The sequence below is a fragment of the Strix aluco genome, chromosome 25, assembly GCF_031877795.1.
Source record: "Strix aluco isolate bStrAlu1 chromosome 25, bStrAlu1.hap1, whole genome shotgun sequence".
Taxonomy (NCBI): Eukaryota; Metazoa; Chordata; class Aves; order Strigiformes; family Strigidae; genus Strix; species Strix aluco.
The window spans coordinates 8,610,691-8,625,152 of record NC_133955.1 but is presented as its reverse complement, the minus strand read 5'-3'; the positions used below and the strand labels follow the sequence as shown (position 1 = coordinate 8,625,152).

The window sequence follows — 14,462 nt, the reverse complement described above, 5'->3', positions numbered from 1 at the left end:
TCAGGTGACTCTCCCTTTTTGTCCTTTTCTCCATGTTCTACTACTTTTTCAGAGGGCTCCATAAAAGAGCACCAAGTCCGAGAGTTTAGGTTTGAGGTTAATTTGGAGTAAGCGCAAAGCTACAACACACCATATAGGAAATGATATAAACTCATAATTAGTTTTCTTGGTGAAGATTTGCCCATCACATGATTCTTTTTATCTAGAAAATAACAGTAAGAACCACCAGTGCTGCGGGAGTGGACGGCAGCTGCCAGCAGAGAAGGCAGGAGCTGTCGGAAGTGCTCCAGCCCCGTCGCAGGGGAAGGGGCTCGAGGCGCCGAGCGTGCTCTGGGCTGTTCCCAGCACACCCCCGTTTGCCGTGGAGCACGTGAGCTCTACCCCGGCCTCCTGGCAGCAACCTGCTTTCCCTCCTCTGCAGCAGAGGCAGGACACACCTTCATGTTTTTTTACTGTTTCAGAGGAGCTGGAGCCGCCTGCGCTGTCACGCACGGGGCTGGGCCTCCCTAGGCAGCGGCGCACAAGGGGCGCAGCAGCAGCCCCGCGCCCAGGACCACCAGCCCGCCCCGCCCTCACCACACGCCCGCGTTTGATCACAGCTTCTTAAAAGTGCCGAGAGGTCGCCAAAAGGAACTCGGCTGGTCCCAGCTCCTCTGTAAGGCCTCGGGTGAGTCGTTCCGTCCCCCTGGGGCTTGGTTCCCAACTGTGGAACAGAGATAAGCAGCTCAAGCGTGCTCTGCTCTGCGTGTAGATTTGGGAGGGCTTTGGTCTCAGCACCACTTTTTTTTTCCTGTTGGGATAACTCTAAATTTCCCAGAATACGGCCCTTAGATACCCCACAGCCAAGCTAACACTTGGCTACAGCTTCTCACTGTCGCTGTTGTGAGCAAAACACCCCTGTGGTAGCCGTGCCAACAGGGCCCGCGTGGCTGAGCTGGGAGCAGCGTGTTCAGCCCCTGGAGGACGGGACGCTCCAGCTCTGGGCTGCACAGACACCCCCTGTGAGCCGGGCCGGTGGGAGGCAGAGAGGGAAACTCTGGAGGCAAGCACGAGGGAGAACAAGGCCTGTAAGAGGCCAGGTACTTACTGCAGGAGACTGAAGGATTCTCAGAAACCTCAGAGCTCAGCAGTACTGCACTGCCAGTTTTCCCCACAAGACTGTGCTTTGTTTTCCAGGATTTTAGGATAATGCACAGAAGTAGTATTTCAACGCCTAAGAGAGGGAGGAAACGTGTGGCACTCTCAAATGCCTCATACACCGGCAGAGCTGAGGCAAAGATCCCCCACTGTTGGTCAAGTCTCTCCTGCTTCTATTGCCTTTTAAAGCCACAGAGAGGTTTTAGGTTTCCTTGGCTCTATATGATTTGGATCATTTCCTTCTGAAGTGGCAGGAATTACCTTTTAAGCTCTAGTAACAAAAGCCAGCATTTCTTGTGCAGTTTTAACCAAGTGTTCAGAAATGGGGTGCAGATCCCCAGCTTCTGTCACTTCTTTTTGCAGGATCTAAAGATCAGAGTTGCCTCTGTAAAGAATTACCATTTGCAACTCCATTCTGCCCAGAGGTTCTCTACTTCATCTACTTGAATAAATTATTGATGAGAACGGTTGATAAGAACAGAAGAAAGGCTGGATGCCACAAAACATCAGCAGCGAACGCATCGGATCTCTGAGGTCGTTTGCAACAGGCCTGAATGGAGCAGTGACTCAGAAGGCAAATATCCCTCCGGAGCAGGGGCGCTGCAGGGAGAGCAGGACGTGGGATCGGGGAGTTTGGGCAGCGCCTCGCTCACCTGCCTGTCCAGTGAGTCACTTAAACATCAACAATAATTAAATAACAGCCTGGATCTCCGAGGCAGCCAGCAGCAGACAAAACACGACACGCATAGCACAATTATCTCCCCGGCAGTCTCAGGCGTTACAGGAGGCACAGACGCCTCCGCTCACGCTGACCCAATGGGCCCTGAGTTTGAGTTAGCGAAGAGTCCCCACAGAACCCTGCGAGGAGCAGTGCAGAGCTGCCAGCGCCAGGCTGAGCTGCCCCTGCCACCCCTCTGAAGGGTGTCTCAGGGGCCGCGGCACCGCCTGCAGCGGGCGGGCAGGACCCGCCTGGGGAGACCCAGGGCTCTTGTTTGCCGAGCGGGTTCCCAAACGTGCCCACCCGGGCTGTTCCTGCCGGGACAGCCGGGTTCCACAGGCGCGGGGGCTGCATCCACAGGCGCCTCTGCTTTTCACAAGCCCTCAGAGCAGGCGCTTCCTCTTCCGGCTCGATTCAGGGCATCCATCCCCTCCGGCTGACGGTCTTGGAGAGACCCCGCAGGGCACCAGACGTGTTCAGAACAGACTCTGGGCCTGACAGATCATGTGAGGCGTTTTGTGTTGAAAGCAACGAAAAGGCAGCCAGACACAGCTGAGTGACAAACTGGTTTGCTGCTCTGGGGAAGTGCTAGTGACCATTTGCACTCTAGTGTGGCTGCCCTGACCCTGCAGGGAGCCAACTGGTGCCATTTCCAGGGCAGTTTGTCACGGACGGCGGCAGCGTCCCCAGGCTCCGCGGTGGCACCGTCACGCTGCGACGCGCCCTGACGGCGCCAGCCAGGCCGGGCTCTGCGCTGTCGATCCGGAGCGGGCAGGAGCCTCACCTCTGACAGCGCCAGCTTTGCTGCTCAGCCGCAGTGTCCCTTCCAAACAACGCTGCTAAGACTGAGCACTTCACACCACGAAGCAGATGTTTCGTTATCTTCCATCCCATTTGCCACTGTGTGATAAGAACCAGCAGTGGGCGGGGAGGCAGCGGGCCTGGCAGAATGCTGGCAGCTGCCAGAAGCGCTTTGCAGTCAGGCAGAATTCAGACACGCAGACCTGAGCGCAGAGACTGCAGAGAGACCCATTCCGGGAAGTCCAGAACTCGGGAACCCTGACAAGGTCTGTTTTTTTCCAGCCAGTAACCTGAAAAACCACGGACAGTGAACACTCAGACGGCGCTTTCAGGAGAGCAGAACTGCGTCCGGCTGCATGCAAAAGCAGTGCTGTCTGGAGGCATTAGGAGATTAATAGATAAATAGATTAATAGAGGCACTTCATTTTCTAGATTTCTTTAGGCACCGTTTTTTAAATGTACCTTAATACATAATATTTGTAATGCATCTTGGAATGAACTGCTCGTTGTCAACGTGGCATTACAGACATGGAGAAAGAAGAATCTTTGGGGCTCTGAGATTCCCCCTTCTTGCTTTCATCACATCCATCCCCATTAATTACTTCAGCTGCAGGCAGCTCACGCCCTCTGCAGCTTGAATCACCCTGGCAGCGCCTTGTCACAAGAAACAGGTAAGTCACTGCAAAAAGCGATACAAGGCACAAACGCAGTGGGACCGCCCTGCCCGGGTGTAGTGTGGAGACCCGACAGATGTCAACTGAGGTATAAAAATAAATAAATTTTAAAAATCTTTAACACCTACAAACTGTTTCTAAGTTTCCTCCTTGTCCTCTAATAATAGATAAAGAAAGCAGAGCCCCACAGCTGAGCTCCTGTCTCCTGATGGGAGACTCGAGCTCAGAGAACAGGATGCAGCAGTGAGACCTCCGGAGTCCCGGCCCTCAACCAGGTCGGCAAGTGTCACACGGGTTTTCAGGACGCTTTTCCCCTCCTAAAGAAATCTTCTACCAGCTTGTCAAATTTTTGTGAGGAATTCTGCTTTAGGACATTTAAGGGAGTGAGTAAATACTGCTCTGCAAACCCAGTTGGAAAGTGCTCATCAGAAACGGGCGCCAGGCTCGCGGGGCGAGCTGCTCGTGGCTGCTCCGCGCTTGGCTCCTCCTGCGCTTCCTCCTCGCCCGTGTGACAAGTGCACCCTTCTTTTGAGCAGAAAGCCAGCTCACGGTAGTTGTGCTGAGAAACCTTAACACCTGTAAACTCTTCAGATTTTTCAGTACATTTCTCCGGGGACTCATAAACAACTCCTCGGGGCGCAGAATGCCGGGCAGCTCTTCTCAAGAGACACGTGGGTTCCCGCTCCCTCCTCGTGCTCTGCTGCTGCGCAGACTCTTGCGCGGGCGTTGGGGTTTCGAGGTCAGGCAGCGCCTGGGGGGCGGAGCTCAGGTATTCCTGGAAGTAAACCTGGCACGTGCTGCCCCTCACAATGGGAATGACCGAGCACGGCTTCAGCCACTTGACAAACTCGCACAGCTCCGCAAAGGACGAGTGATCCGAGTAGGGGATGGGGTGGATGTTGGGGTGGGTGACCTTCACGGGCCTGCCGGTGGGGAGGATGGCGATGGTGGGGTGCAGCGCGTTCCAGCTGACGAGGGTCTCCCAGCGGATCTCGGCCACGTCCACGGCACGGATCCAGCCGGCGCCCTCCTCGGCGGTGAAGACGTCGGGCAGCTCCAGCAGCCGCATCTGCTCCAGGCGCCAGGGACTCACCACTACCCAGGTGCTGAACTCCACGGCCAGGTCCACCAGCAGCGTCTCCTTGCCCAGGCTGTACACACCTGCGGGGAGAACCGTCAGCGGCACGCGCCAGGGCCCCGGTCCCCGCCAAGGGGCGGGGAGGGCGGGCGCGCCGCGGGGCACTCACCGATGACGACGTGGTGGCGCGGGTGCGTGCGGATGAGGCGGGCGGCCTGGCGCGTGGCGAGCTGCCGCGAGGGCAGCGGGCGCTGCGGGTGGCAGTGGGTGTTGTCCAGGTAGAGGCGGTCGATGCGGCGGCCCCTCAGCGCCGGCTCGCCCTGCATGGCGCGCGTGTAGCGGAAGTCCCCTGCGAGGACGGGGCCGTCAGGGTGGGGCAGCGGCCGCGGCAGGGCCCGCGGGAGCCCGCCCCGTACCTGTGTAGAGGATGGTACCGAACGCACCCTCGAAGAGGAACATGACAGAGCCGGGGCAGTGGTTGGAGTCGAGCAGCGTCACCGTCACCTCCTCGCCCAGCGCGTGGCTCTGCCCCACCTCCAGCGGCCGGATCCAGCGCGCCGGCACCTGCGGGGCGGGGGGCGGGTGAGGCCGGGCGGGGCGGGGGGCGGCCGGGGCCGGGGCCGGGTGAGGCCGGGCAGGGCGGGGGGCGGCCGGGGCCGGGGGCCGGCACCTACCTGGAGGCGGCGGGGCAGGAGGCGCGCGGTGAGCGGGGAGCAGTAGAGCGGGCGGCTCCAGGTGCTGGAGAGCCCCACGGTGTGGTCCGAGTGCAGGTGCGACAGGAAGAACAGCCGCGCGCCACCCGCGCGCCGCACGCTCCAGAAGTCCACGGCGATCGGCGTCCCCGGGATCAGCGTCCCGCTCATGGCGGGCGGACACCGACCCCGCCGCCGCCTCTGCTTCCCGCCGAATCGGGGGGCGGCGCCGCGCAGGCGCAGCAGGCGCGGGGCGGAGGGCGGGGCCGAGGCGTTATGTAGGGGACGGGCTCGCGTCGTTACGAAGGGGGCGGGGACACGTCGTTACGTAGAGGGCGGGACCACATCATTACGTAGGGGGCGGGGACACGGTTTACGTAGGGGCGGGGCCGCGTCGTTAAGTAGGAGGCGGGACCGCGTCGTTACGTAGGGGCGGGGACACGCCGTTACGTAGGAGGCGCGACCACGTCCTTACGTAGAGGGCGGGGCCACGTCGTTACGTAGGGGGCGGGGACACGTCATTACGTAGGGGCGGGGACACAGTTTACGTAGGGGCGGGGACACGGTTTACGTAGGGGGCGGGGCCGCGTCGTTACGTAGGAGGCGGGACCGCGTCGTTACGTAGGGGCGGGGCCACGCCGTTACGTAGGGGGCGGGGCCACGCCGTCACGTAGGGGGCGGGGCCGCGTCATTACGTAGGGGGCGGGGACACGGTTTACGTAGGAGGCGGGACCGCGTCGTTACGTAGGGGCGGGGACACGCCGTTACGTAGGAGGCGCGACCACGTCCTTACGTAGAGGGCGGGGACACGCCGTTACGTAGGAGGCGGGGCCGCGTCCTTACGTAGAGGGCGGGGCCACGTCGTTACGTAGGGGCGGGGACACGTCATTACGTAGGGGCGGGGACACGTCGTTACGTAGGGGGCGGGGACACGGTTTACGTAGGGGCGGGGCCGCGTCGTTACGTAGGGGCGGGAACACGTCGGTACGTAGAGGGCGGGACCGCGTCATTACGTAGAGGGTGGGGACACGCCGTTACGTAGGGGGCGGGACCACGTCGTTACGTAGGAGGCGGGGCCGCGTCATTACGTAGGGGCGGGGACACGCCGTTACGTAAGAGGCGCGACCACGTCGTTACGTAGAGGGCGGGGACACGTCGTTACGTAGGGGGCGGGGACACGTCATTACGTAGGGGCGGGGACACGGTTTACGTAGGGGCGGGGCCGCGTCGTTACGTAGGGGCGGGGACACGTCGGTACGTAGGGGGCGGGACCACGTCATTACGTAGAGGGTGGGGACACGCCGTTACGTAGGAGGCGGGGCCGCGTCCTTACGTAGAGGGCGGGGACACGTCGTTACGTAGAGGCGGGGACACGTCATTACGTAGGGGCGGGGACACGTCGTTACGTAGGGGGCGGGGACACGGTTTACGTAGGGGCGGGGCCGCGTCGTTACGTAGGGGCGGGAACACGTCGGTACGTAGAGGGCGGGACCGCGTCATTACGTAGAGGGTGGGGACACGCCGTTACGTAGGGGGCGGGACCACGTCGTTACGTAGGAGGCGGGGCCGCGTCATTACGTAGGAGGCGGGACCGCGTCGTTACGTAGGGGCGGGGACACGTCGTTACGTGGGGGGCGGGGACACGGTTTACGTAGGAGGCGGGACCGCGTCTTTACGTAGGAGCGGGGACACAGTTTACGTAGGGGCGGGACCACGTCGTTACGTAGGGGGCGGGGACACGTTTTACGTGTGGGCGGGGTCACGTCGTTCTGTAGGGCTGGAGCGGCGCTGGTCAGTTTCCGTGCCGGTGCCGTTCCCGTTCCCGTTCCCGTGCTAATGCCGTACCTGGGCGGGGAGGAGGCGCTGCGGGAGCTCCGCCGGGCTCTGGCCAACCCGCACGTGCAGGCGGACCGGCTGCGGTACCGCGCCGCCGTCCTGCGCGTCATCCGGTAGGACGGGCGGGGGGGGGAGGCGGCGGCGGGGCCCGTCCTGTCCCGGCGGCCGCTGAGCCCCGTCCCCCGCAGGCACATGGCGCAGGGCGCGGACGTGTCGGGGCTGTTCCCGGAGATGGTCAAGGCCGGCGCCGCGCCCGACGCGGTGCAGAAGAAGCTGGTGTCGCTCTACGTGCGCGCGCAGGCCCCGCGGCAGCCGCAGCTCGCGCTCTTGGCCGTCAACAGCCTCCGCAAGGACTGCGCCCACCCCAGCCCCGCCGTGCGCGGCCTCGCCCTGCGCAGCATGTGCGGTCTCAGGTGTGGGGCGGCGGGGGCGGGCCCCGGGCTGCCGGGGTACCCGGGGCGGCGTGGGGGTCCGGGTGTACCCGGGGCGGCGGGAGGGGGGCGCGGGGGCTCCGGGTGCCGGGGTGCCTGGGGGTGCCGGGGTACCCGAGGCGGCGGGAGGGGGCGGCGGGGGTGGGGGGTACCGGGGGGCCCCGCTGACACCCGCCCGCAGGATGCCCGGCATCCAGGAGTACCTGCAGCAGCCCCTGCTCAGCGGCCTGCGGGACAAGGCCTCGTACGTGCGGAGAGCGGCCGTGCTGGGCTGCGCCAAGATGGTGAAGCTGCAGGGAGACGCCGAAGTGGGTAAGGGGGCTCCGCGCCCGCCGGGGGGGAGGAGGAGGAGGACGCGGCACAGGGCTGCCCGGAGCACACCCGCGCCCGCGGTCTACCCGGGGTTCGCCGCTCTGGGCAGCGGCCGCAGGGCAGAGGGAGGAGGAGGAGGGTAGATCGGCGGTCGCTGCTATCGAGTCGTTCCCGAGAGGCCGGGTGCTGCGAGGCTCTGCGTCAGCGCGCCCCTTCCACACCTGCTCTTGCAGGGCCTCCCGCCACACCCGCCCGCTCCCGCAGCCCCTGACGGGCCGGGTGCCTTCTCGCATCCGCAGACCTTCAGGGAAGAGTTGTGCCCAGGGTGGGTTCTGCTGCAGAGCTGGAGGTTTTGTTGACTGCTGCTCCCAGTTCAAGCTGTATCTCCTGTTTGTGATAAACGCACAAAGACAGCGATTAAATTGCAGAATTTGATATGAGCACCTCTGCTCCTTGGCAGACGGTGCACTGGTGAATGAGCTGTACAGTTTGCTCCGTGACCAGGATCCTATTGTAGTCGTGAATTGTCTGAGGGCCTTAGAAGAGATCCTGAAGAAGGAGGGAGGAGTTGTCATCAACAAACCCATCGCCCATCATCTCCTCAACAGGTTTGTTGGGTATTAGGATGGTGCCGGAGGCTTCATCCTTGTTCTTGCCCTTTGCAGGCTGTCAGGGCGGGTATTCCTGCGCCCCTCTTGGGACCTGGAGGGGGGAGTCAGGCACCCAAAGGTGGAGGTGCCCAAGCTAAAAGAAACTACACTACTTTTATGCAAAGGTCTTAAGGAAATCTGAGATGCTCTGCTTTTCCAGGGAGTCTTTGCTTCAGTTGGTGGTTTGGTTTGGAACTGTAGGTTAATGTGTTTAGGTATTTTTGGTGATAGCACAGATGATATATTTGTGGGACACATATGTTCTGGTATGTTTCTCCCAATGCATTGAAACATAAATAACTTCTCCATTGCTTGAAAAAATTAGCTTCTCTGGAGGTAATTCTACATGCCCTGGCAGAAGAGGGGTATTGCTCTGCCCAGGGTTCTTGTCAGTGTTGCTGTCTGACTTAGAGCCAGCGGAAGTGCACGTGACTGATACCGAGTTAAGCCCGTGTGCTGAGCGGGTCAGTTCTCTTGAGGTAGCGTCGTGGTGTTTGGTTTGGAACAGAGGCGTAAGAAACGCAGGGGCTGAGGCCTCTGCTCTGCACAGCGCGGATCTCTGAGCCCCTCGTGGCTCCTGCAGGCTGTTCCTTCCCTCGGCAGGATGGCTGATCTGGACCAGTGGGGGCAGAGCGAGGTGCTGACCTTCCTCCTGCGTTACAGACCCCGCAGCGAGGAGGAGCTCTTTGACATACTCAATCTACTGGACGACTGTCTCAAAAGCAGCAGCCCCAGCGTTGTGATGGCAGCCACTAAGCTTTTCCTGGTGCTGGCCAGGGAGTACCCACACGTGCAGGCAGACGTGCTGGTGAGGGTGAAGGGGCCGCTGCTGTCTGCCTGCACCTCTGAGAGCAGGGAGCTCTGCTTCACCGCGCTCTGCCACGTGCGGCAGATCCTCGGTAGCCTCCCCGGCCATTTTAGCAGCCACTACAAAAAGTTCTTCTGTTCGTATTCGGAGCCTCACTACATCAAGTGCCAGAAGATGGAGGTGTTGTGCGAGCTGGTGAACGATGAAAACGTACAGCAAGTGCTGGAGGAGCTGAAGGGCTACTGCACGGATGTGTCGGTGGAGCTCGCCCAAGGGGCCATCTTCGCCATAGGTGAGCGCCGAGTCCCGCCTCTGGAGCGGCCGCAGCCGAGGTCCTTGGGATGGGCCTTTCTCTGCTGAAGCTTATGGGCAGACGCCAAATCCCTGGTCTGTGCTGAGGCAGCAGAGCCCTCTGCAGACCAGCATCCCAGGAGCGTTTGGTCTGAGTGTTTCTAAACCATGACTGTGCCGGTTCTTTCCGAAGTTCTGGCCTCGGACTGTTTCAGGTTGCACATAAAGTCCTCGAATCTCGTTCAGTTGTCTGTGCTCTGATGAGGTGCCCTGAAGAAGTTGTGTCATTTCATCTTGTTAACGAGCCTTAGAGCGTTGAATGGAACTGGGTAGTGGGTGGAGGAGCTGCCCCCATACCTGCTGGTTCTTTGAGTTGTGATGGGGGCAGAGGAAGGTGATTTGGGGCACTTTTGTTTTTGTAAGCTTTAAAATAGGTGAGTTTCTATGGTATTCATAAGGAGAAAGCCAGGGATGCTAAAATGCCTTTTGTGCCTGTTACGTTTAAGAAAAGTTCAGACTTATTGTGAGGCGTGGCTTCAGAAAAAGGAACGTATTCCTTGGGAGGGGAACAAACTCTTTGGCTGCACTTTTAGAAATTGTAGTCAAAAAGGAAAAGAGAAATACTGTTTCTTTAAAGTGAGTTTGTGATGAATAGTGGGGCTCGTGGTTCCTATTTTGCTCTGATAAAAGGTTGGCTTTGATGTCCTTGGCATCTCTGCAGGCAATATTGCCAGGACGTACACGGATCAGTGCGTGGGGATCCTGACAGAGCTCCTGGGGCTCCAGCAGGAACATATCACTTCAGGTAATCACCTGCAGCTGTTTGCCCGGCTTATGCTTTCAGGAAGGGGCCTGGCTGGGGCTCGTGTTCCCAGACTCAAGGCTCTCAAAGGCATTTGGCTTTTCACTCCGTTGGCATCTTCAGGTGGAAGCCTTGGGTGGAGCTGGGGTAAGTCGTGTGGCCGGACATTGGAGTTTTCCTCAGGATCCACCCGGTGGTGAAGGGGGAGGTGGTCGTAGCTGCGTTCATGGTCCGATGTGGAGGCTCCTTTCTGGCTGCCACCTGCTGACTTAGGGAGTGAGGGACCCAGCAGAGACTTTTAGTGTCTGTTTGAGGGCCAAGATGATTGATAGATCTTTTAAATCTTTGTGGTCTCTGTTGCTCATGTCATAGTCTGATTCAATTGTACCCAGGCTTCCCTTCCCCTTCGCCTGCCCTCAGCTCTGACCTCCTGCCGCTGCTGTTTCTGACCGCTCTGTTAAATGGTTTTGCACTCAGTTTTGAACATCACGTGCTCGCACTCAGCTCTTGAATTCGATCGCAGAAGCTGCTGGTGTCCCTGTAAGTGGGCAGCAGAGCCTTTCAAATTTTGACCTAAGGTTCGTGAGACTTGTTTTGAATTGGTCTTAGTTTTAATTTGTCATCCTAACCTTGTGTGTCTGAAGCATCATGAGTCAGTGTCTTTTTAAAGGCTGGGGAATGTCCAGAAGAGAGATTACTTTCCAGCAGCCAAAGGACCAATCTAAAGTTTCAGTGCTTTATTTTAGACTTGGGGCAACTTTTGCTCTGACAAACGCGGTGTCACGGGGCTGCGAAGGAGGGTGTCTCAGATCAGTCCCAGGCATGGCACTGACCTTCCGAGCTAAGATGTGCAAAATCTCTGGAGTGGGGTTTTTTGGAATGACTTTTTTTTACTCCCCTAGTGCTTTTCTAACTCTTGGGGGATGCTGAGCGTTCTGTTTCCTCACAGCGGTGGTTCAGGCTTTCCGGGACCTGGTCTGGCTGTGCCCGCAGTGCACGGACGCGGTCTGCCGGGCGCTGCCCAGCTGCGAGGACGCCGTCCAGGACAGCGAGGTGAGGCGGCTCTTGGCGATGGGGGACACGACTCTTTGCCTTTCCCTGGGCTCGCGGTCGGCGGGCGTGGACCGGAGACCTTCACGAGACTCGTTCTCTCGTCTCTGTTTCATGTCTACGCTCTTTCTGGTAAATGGCGCCTGTTTGCTGTTGTTTTGTGATTCCTTCAGGGCAAGCAAGCGCTGATCTGGCTGCTGGGCACCCATGGTGAGAAGGTACCGAATGCCCCCTACGTTCTAGAGGACTTTGTGGAGAACGTGAAATCGGAGATGTTCCCGGCAGTGAAGATGGAGCTTCTGACGGCGCTGGTGCGGCTCTTCCTGTCTCGTCCTGCCGAGTGTCAGGACACGCTGGGCCGGCTGCTCTATTACTGCATAGGTGGGTCCCTGCGCTCCGCTGCGCCGGGGGCCAGGACGGGCCGGCTGGGGCCTGCTCTGGGCCTGTCCCCAGCACGTGGGTGCTGTGTGTCAGCTCCCGCCGTGAGGAGACCCTCGGGGTCAGGAGAGTGAGGAGGCTTTAAGCCTCAGGCTGCTGCTTGGCCCCTGGCTGGCTGGTTGGTAACAGGCTCACACTGGATCCCTGAGCATCTGTTTTTAGTAATTAAGGGTTAGTGCTTCAGGGAAATCTGGATGATGGGATTCTCCATAAATTCTGTCTCTTGTTCCCAGAGGAGGAGATGGATATGGCCGTGCGGGACCGTGGGTTGTTCTACTATCGCCTCCTGCAGTCTGGAGTGGAAGAAGTGAAACGGGTCCTGTGTAGCCCCAAGTCTGACCCCTCTCTGGGGCTCCTGGAAGACCAAACTGAGCGACCCGTGAATACGTGGGCATCGGAGTTCAATACTCTTGCACCAGTCTATGGCCGGGAGCGCTGGGCGCTCGTCAGCGCTCGCCCGCCGGCAGAACCCTCTCACGCTTGTTCTTGTACCGACTCCGGGAACAGAGACGCAGGTAACCCGCCTCACCCCCACCTGGGGTCTGTTCTCCCCTCATCAGTAGATGTTCTCACGTGGTTTTCTTTGGAAGAAGATCACGGAGAACGCTGACTGGGTGTTCTGACCGTCCTGTGCCCTGCACGACTGGCCACCCCCTCGCTAGCCCAGGGGCTGCCGCGACGGTGCTGTGACTCCAGCTGGGATGGATCCTCCTCCGATGGCTCCGTGGGCTGTTTGTGTGGAACTGGGAGCTGCACCTCGTGTGCTGCGTCTCACGTGTTTGCGGTTTTGTTTCAGAGTCACTGATTTCTGAAGGGAATAAAGAAGTCCTCAAGGTTCACCCTGATACGGGCAGCCTGACCTTGATTCCTGATGTCTACCTGACTGCAGAACAGTTTGAGAAGACCTGGCTGAGCCTGGACACGAGCTGCCGCCTCTCTCTGCCCTGGGGCGGGACCGTTCAGCCGGACACGGTGCAAACGGCCCTTCACGTCGTCCACATCCAGACGGTTGCCATGAGCAGGGCTGGCGCGTGGCCCTGGAAGGCTTATCTGAGCGCCCAGGACGACGCGGGCGGCCTCTTCCTGACGGAGCTGCTGCTGGAGGCGGCGGACGCGGAGCTGCAGGTCTCGGTGAAGCAGAGCGAGGCCAGGCCCGAGGCGCTGCAGACCTTTGTGTCGGCCTTAAGGACGGTGATGGGGGCGGTGGCTGGGCTGGGCTCCTGACGGGTCCCCGCTCAGGGTGCACCAAGGGTTCGTTTCTCTCCCTTCTGCTGCGCCTGGCGCTGGGTTTGGACTTCTAACCTGCGGGAGCAGAGCGGCCCTTGGGCCTGGCACGCAGACGGGGCGGGGGGGAAGGGTCTGGCCTCCCTCTGGGCGGGGGAAGGACGAGGTGACATGTTCGTGAGTCACAGAGCTGGTGGCATCTGTGGCAATGGCCACGAGGCACTGATGTGACTGATGAACTGATGGAACCAGAAACAAGCAAAATTCGGGGATGTGTTTTGCAGTTTTTTTCACGTGTGTTGTAAATAATTCAAAAGTTCAGAGACTCCCGGACGCTGCTGCTTCCCCCACATCAAGAGGAGCGTGCAGTGAAGAGAAGGGTTTCACTCTTGGCTCCCTTTACCTGTGGTTTACGTTTCTGTCTGATAGATTCTGCCCGTAGCTTCGCCTGCGGGTCAGAGGTGGGCGGACAGGGTCCGTCATGCTGCTGGAGCAGGCCCGTTTCTTTTCAAGAGGAAGAGCTGTATTTTCTAGTTGAAATGTGTTACTGCAATCATGAACTGCCCCGTCCGAAGTTCCCCCCTCGGCTCCCTGGGCCCGGGGCGGCTGTCGGAAGGCGCAGGGTGCGCGGGTCGGGTTTGCTGGCGCAGCTGTCAGGGAGCTGTTGGTGCCTGCTCCCGCACCACGAATGGAAGAATTGCTGCTTGGGTAATTCGGGAATAGTACATTTTTGCTGACGCTGATTTTTACCATTTGTTAATTAGAATGGGTATTTACAGGTCTGTTTTCCGTGCCCTGCTGTCACCCTGCCCTGGCAGTGCAGTGCACGAGATGGTGCAGCACTACCTGACTGAATTTTTCACAGTTTTTACCGTTACACTCTGGGCAGCCTCGGGACGTGTTTTTGGAGAGTTCGTCCGCAGCACTTCATCAGCTCCGCGGAAACGCGGGGAGGGTCGGGCTCTGGGCAGGGTCCTGAAGAGTTTCCGTGTCTCAGCCGTGTTTCACAGTGGCAGAACTCTGAGGAAGGCTCCTTGGCCCAAGGCTGAGGTTACGGTAACAGGGCGTTACGATACTCTTAAGAAGTGGCTTTGTTAACCCTATTCTGTAAGATTTCTTGTCGTTTTTAATTTCTTTCAATGACTATTGTACCTTTCAATTGCAATATGCCTTCCATGCACTTCACTGAAACACTTCTGTCACTGTTAAAAAACAGGCTTTAGATTTTCTTTCTGATTTTCCTTAATAAAAATGTAAAACATTCCTGGCTGTTTTCTGGAGTTCTTGGTTCAACTCTGAAGTCTGCGGGATGGAGCCATCCGATCGCTGCCGTGGAGCAGACAGAGCTGCAGCCCAGCCCCTGCCCCCTCAGACGGGGCTTTTCTCTTTTCAGCTTCCTTGAAGCGAGGCTTTAAGGAGCAATAATTAATTTCAGTCTCATAAGCCAAATTACTGTAACGGTGAGCTCCCTACAGCTGAATTCAAAGGTAGGGAAGTAGCTGCAGCGGAGCTCCTATTAA

General features: G+C 59.1%; 2 protein-coding genes across 4 annotated transcripts; one reads left to right on the top strand and one right to left on the bottom strand.

The window, feature by feature from the left end:
• Positions 1–3,076: 3,076 nt before the first annotated feature.
• On the bottom strand, positions 3,077–5,412 carry DCLRE1B (DNA cross-link repair 1B). 2 transcript variants are annotated; one of them, XM_074850578.1, is made up of 4 exons: positions 5,083–5,412; positions 4,825–4,972; positions 4,578–4,757; positions 3,077–4,491 (listed from the first exon to the last, which is right to left on the bottom strand). In XM_074850578.1, the coding sequence occupies exons 1-4, from the start codon at positions 5,269–5,271 to the stop codon at positions 3,629–3,631; spliced, it is 1,380 nt and encodes a 459-aa protein (XP_074706679.1). In that variant the 5' UTR covers positions 5,272–5,412; the 3' UTR covers positions 3,077–3,628. The 2 variants fall into 2 exon arrangements, with proteins under 2 accessions (XP_074706679.1, XP_074706678.1); XM_074850577.1 differs by having other exon boundaries at positions 4,852–4,972; positions 5,083–5,325.
• Positions 5,413–6,849: 1,437 nt separating this feature from the next.
• Positions 6,850–14,205, top strand: AP4B1 (adaptor related protein complex 4 subunit beta 1). 2 transcript variants are annotated; one of them, XM_074850575.1, is made up of 10 exons: positions 6,850–7,049; positions 7,125–7,349; positions 7,549–7,679; positions 8,140–8,287; positions 8,933–9,429; positions 10,150–10,233; positions 11,180–11,283; positions 11,454–11,661; positions 11,952–12,233; positions 12,515–14,205. In XM_074850575.1, the coding sequence occupies exons 1-10, from the start codon at positions 6,937–6,939 to the stop codon at positions 12,940–12,942; spliced, it is 2,220 nt and encodes a 739-aa protein (XP_074706676.1). In that variant the 5' UTR covers positions 6,850–6,936; the 3' UTR covers positions 12,943–14,205. The 2 variants fall into 2 exon arrangements, with proteins under 2 accessions (XP_074706676.1, XP_074706677.1); XM_074850576.1 differs by lacking the exons at positions 6,850–7,049; positions 7,125–7,349 and having other exon boundaries at positions 7,547–7,675.
• The last annotated feature ends 257 nt before the right edge of the window (positions 14,206–14,462 follow it).

Bases quoted from the DNA above. Each gene is read 5' to 3' on its own strand.
- DCLRE1B (XM_074850578.1), bottom strand. From the start codon at position 5,271: ATGAGCGGGACGCTGATCCCGGGGACGCCGATCGCCGTGGACTTCTGG. The intron at 4,973-5,082 runs GTAGGTGCCGGC...CCCGCCCCGCAG, and splicing joins TCCTGCCCCGCCGCCTCCAG to GTGCCGGCGCGCTGGATCCG. The intron at 4,758-4,824 runs GTACGGGGCGGG...CCGTCCTCGCAG, and splicing joins CGGTACCATCCTCTACACAG to GGGACTTCCGCTACACGCGC.
- AP4B1 (XM_074850575.1), top strand. From the start codon at position 6,937: ATGCCGTACCTGGGCGGGGAGGAGGCGCTGCGGGAGCTCCGCCGGGCT. The intron at 7,680-8,139 runs GTAAGGGGGCTC...GCTCCTTGGCAG, and splicing joins GCAGGGAGACGCCGAAGTGG to ACGGTGCACTGGTGAATGAG. The intron at 11,284-11,453 runs GTGAGGCGGCTC...TGATTCCTTCAG, and splicing joins ACGCCGTCCAGGACAGCGAG to GGCAAGCAAGCGCTGATCTG.